The sequence below is a fragment of the Sinocyclocheilus grahami genome, unplaced genomic scaffold, assembly GCF_001515645.1.
Source record: "Sinocyclocheilus grahami isolate Dianchi unplaced genomic scaffold, SAMN03320097.WGS_v1.1 scaffold266.1, whole genome shotgun sequence".
NCBI classification, from domain to species: Eukaryota; Metazoa; Chordata; class Actinopteri; order Cypriniformes; family Cyprinidae; genus Sinocyclocheilus; species Sinocyclocheilus grahami.
In genome coordinates this window covers 552,347-555,069 of record NW_015505445.1, presented here as the reverse complement: position 1 = coordinate 555,069, position 2,723 = coordinate 552,347, and the positions used below count along the sequence as shown (strand labels likewise).

Here is a 2,723-nt window from a genome sequence, read left to right as displayed (position 1 = left end):
GTTTAGTTACCGCTCGAGGCTGATTGGCCTTTCGGGCGAGATCCCAATTCGTCAGTCACTGACGTAACGTCTCCGTTCCCTCCTTCAGGGAACGAGGGTTACACAAGTAACCTAGACGTTTTCAACATTGATATTAATAAGAAATGTTACTTAAGCAAATTAGCATATTAGAATGACTTCCGAAGGTTCAGCTGAAAATTCAGCTTTGCCAACACAGGAAACAATTTTTTTAAATACATAACTTTAAATGTTTTTTTTCCTAAATATTGATCAAATAAATTGATGAGCTTTCACACAATAATTTTTACGAGGCTTTCAAAAACATTTAAAAAATCTACTGACTCCAAACTTTTGAATGGCAGTGTATATATAAAGAAAAATAACTTGGGGTTCAAAATTGGGGTTATTTTATTTAGTTATTTTTCATATGAGTGGTGCTTTCTTGTTGAAGTTTATTACTTCGAGAACTAAGCACAAAAAGGGATTGCTTTCTCAATATCATATTTCCTCCTTTCTGAATATAAAATGATAATTAAATGCAGTGGCATTCAAAACAACAATATATTCAACATGAATGCACATATAAACTTATCCAACTTCAGTGTCTTGTCTCAAACCTCCTCCAAGGACTGAATGAATGAATCCAAGGCTTATGATCATAATGAAAATCTTCCATTCATGACACATATACATTCAGCCCCAAAAAAAAAACAAAGGAAAAAACAAAAAAAAAACATTCAGTTTGAAAAACAGCAGGACAATAATTTACCTGCAAGGCAGCCAATGATTGATAGCACCACAAGTCGTTTCCATAGTAACGTCATCTTTAGTTGCCAAGGGCAAGTATGACTCTCATCCAATTGCTTGTGAATGGAATGATTTCTCCCTTGAATGTGAGACGTAAAATCTGTGGGGGGGAAGTAATTACAGAAATAATTAAAATAAGACATTCTGAGTCAAATATGACAGACGTGCTGCTTTTATAGACAAATCCGAAAGATTACACCTCTGTTGAAGTGATCACCTTGACTGTGGGGACAAATACTAGAAATACTATAGAAAAAGTTAACAACTGGGATGTTTTCAATGTGACAGCAACTAAAATATTAAAACACTGCAAACAAAAGCCCTGGGAGACTAAAGTTAAAATGTGCAGAAAAGCAATGCAATAATGTTTTGAGTATGAATGACAGATGAGAGTGACGCTTCAATGGAAGAATAAAACAAGGAAGCAGAAAGTTAGAAACCCCCAACTGTTAACTCCGTACGAAATATTCATTGCACTTTTAAAAGAGAGTAACAACTGCTTTTGTTCTGAAGTTTGATGCAGTCTAAATTATGCAGTATTATTCGTGATAGCAAAGAAACAAACAGAAACCTGCAACATCAGAGAAATCAGGGGGCTGGAATTTGTTGACCTCAAAAGCTACTTTCTCTAGACTATTAATAGGAGCTAGAAGTCAACCTAAATACTGTTAGCCGCTTTCACTAGCACATAGCATTCCACCCACATATACAGGCAAAATTACATCTTCTGAGGCCCTGCGTAGGGTTGAATCTGACAGAATAATTCGCAATGACTTCTCAGAGGACCTTTCATTTTGATTACCAGAAATGCAGACATTCACATATGAGGTTTATGCATTTCTCAATTACAGTGTGATGCCATCTTGCAGGAAATATTCATGCATTCAAAACAGATGGAGTGCAACCAAATGGAACAAAAAGCAGTGGTCTTGAGATGTGTTTTTCAAAGTTAAACTACTTTAAACTTAACACAGCGTCTTAAACAGTGCTGGGTAGTAACTGATTACATGTAATCTGGATTAATCAGATTCCAAAAATTAGGTACTTGTAATTAGATTTTACTCGTAATCAGGCTACAGTTACTTTCTTTATTGATTACATGATTATTCAAACAACAGCAATAAATTGTTCATAATGTATTGATTCTCCCTAATTCCTCTTTTTCATCTTTTAAATGTTCCTTTCTAAAATAACTTAGCACTTATATACATTCAGAAAGTCTTTCAGTTGTGTGGACATTCACACAAAGACCATCATATGGGCTTCATAGGTCAAAAAGCTACATTTACTGTATTTTATACTATTATAAAAGCTATCTTAACAGTCTGGCATGCACTTTGGGATTTTTATTTCATGAGGGGCTCACTCCTGTCAGTATTGGAGATTTTCCTTTACTCACTTTATTTTGCTTTGAAAACCCCTGTCACAGTTCCAGCTCTATGGCCTGAGGCCATTTGATTTTTTTTTCTATCTACAGAACCAGTTAGCACCCTGAGGTTTAAAACCATTCGTGTACACTCTTTCCCCAGTTCTTTTTCATAAACACATACTCATTTCTGCTGCACCAGCCCTTTAAATGAATAAAGGCATGAAGGCTTAGAGAAAGGGTAATCTGCTATAGTTTCATTATAATTGCTTCAGAGAAGCCCCATGTTTAGTGCTGTATCCTAGTGGGGATAACTGCTGGGTGTCTGTCGTAATTGCAGGGACAGGGGGTCTCTGGGTGGATTTGCCTGGCGTCTTTTAAGTTTGGGGACACATTATGTCGCAGGAAACTGTCAGATTGGATTACACAGCTCAGCTTTTGATGCAGGACAAGAAAGAAGAGGAACTGCAGCTACAGTCCTCCAATGAAAAACATTACATTTGTCATTGTTTCTCATTATGAACTATGCATGTAACCTGCATTCAACCCC

General features: G+C 36.2%; 1 protein-coding gene across 2 annotated transcripts in view; it reads right to left on the bottom strand.

The window, feature by feature from the left end:
• The window catches only part of LOC107599411 (contactin-3-like), a 71,716-nt gene that overhangs the window by 60,242 nt on the left and 8,751 nt on the right, over positions 1-2,723 (bottom strand). For both annotated transcript variants that reach the window (XM_016290990.1, XM_016290991.1), the window contains one exon: positions 770-907. In XM_016290990.1, coding sequence (XP_016146476.1) covers positions 770-824 — 55 coding nt within the window. In that variant the 5' untranslated portion in view covers positions 825-907. The remainder of the gene's footprint in view (positions 1-769; positions 908-2,723) is intronic.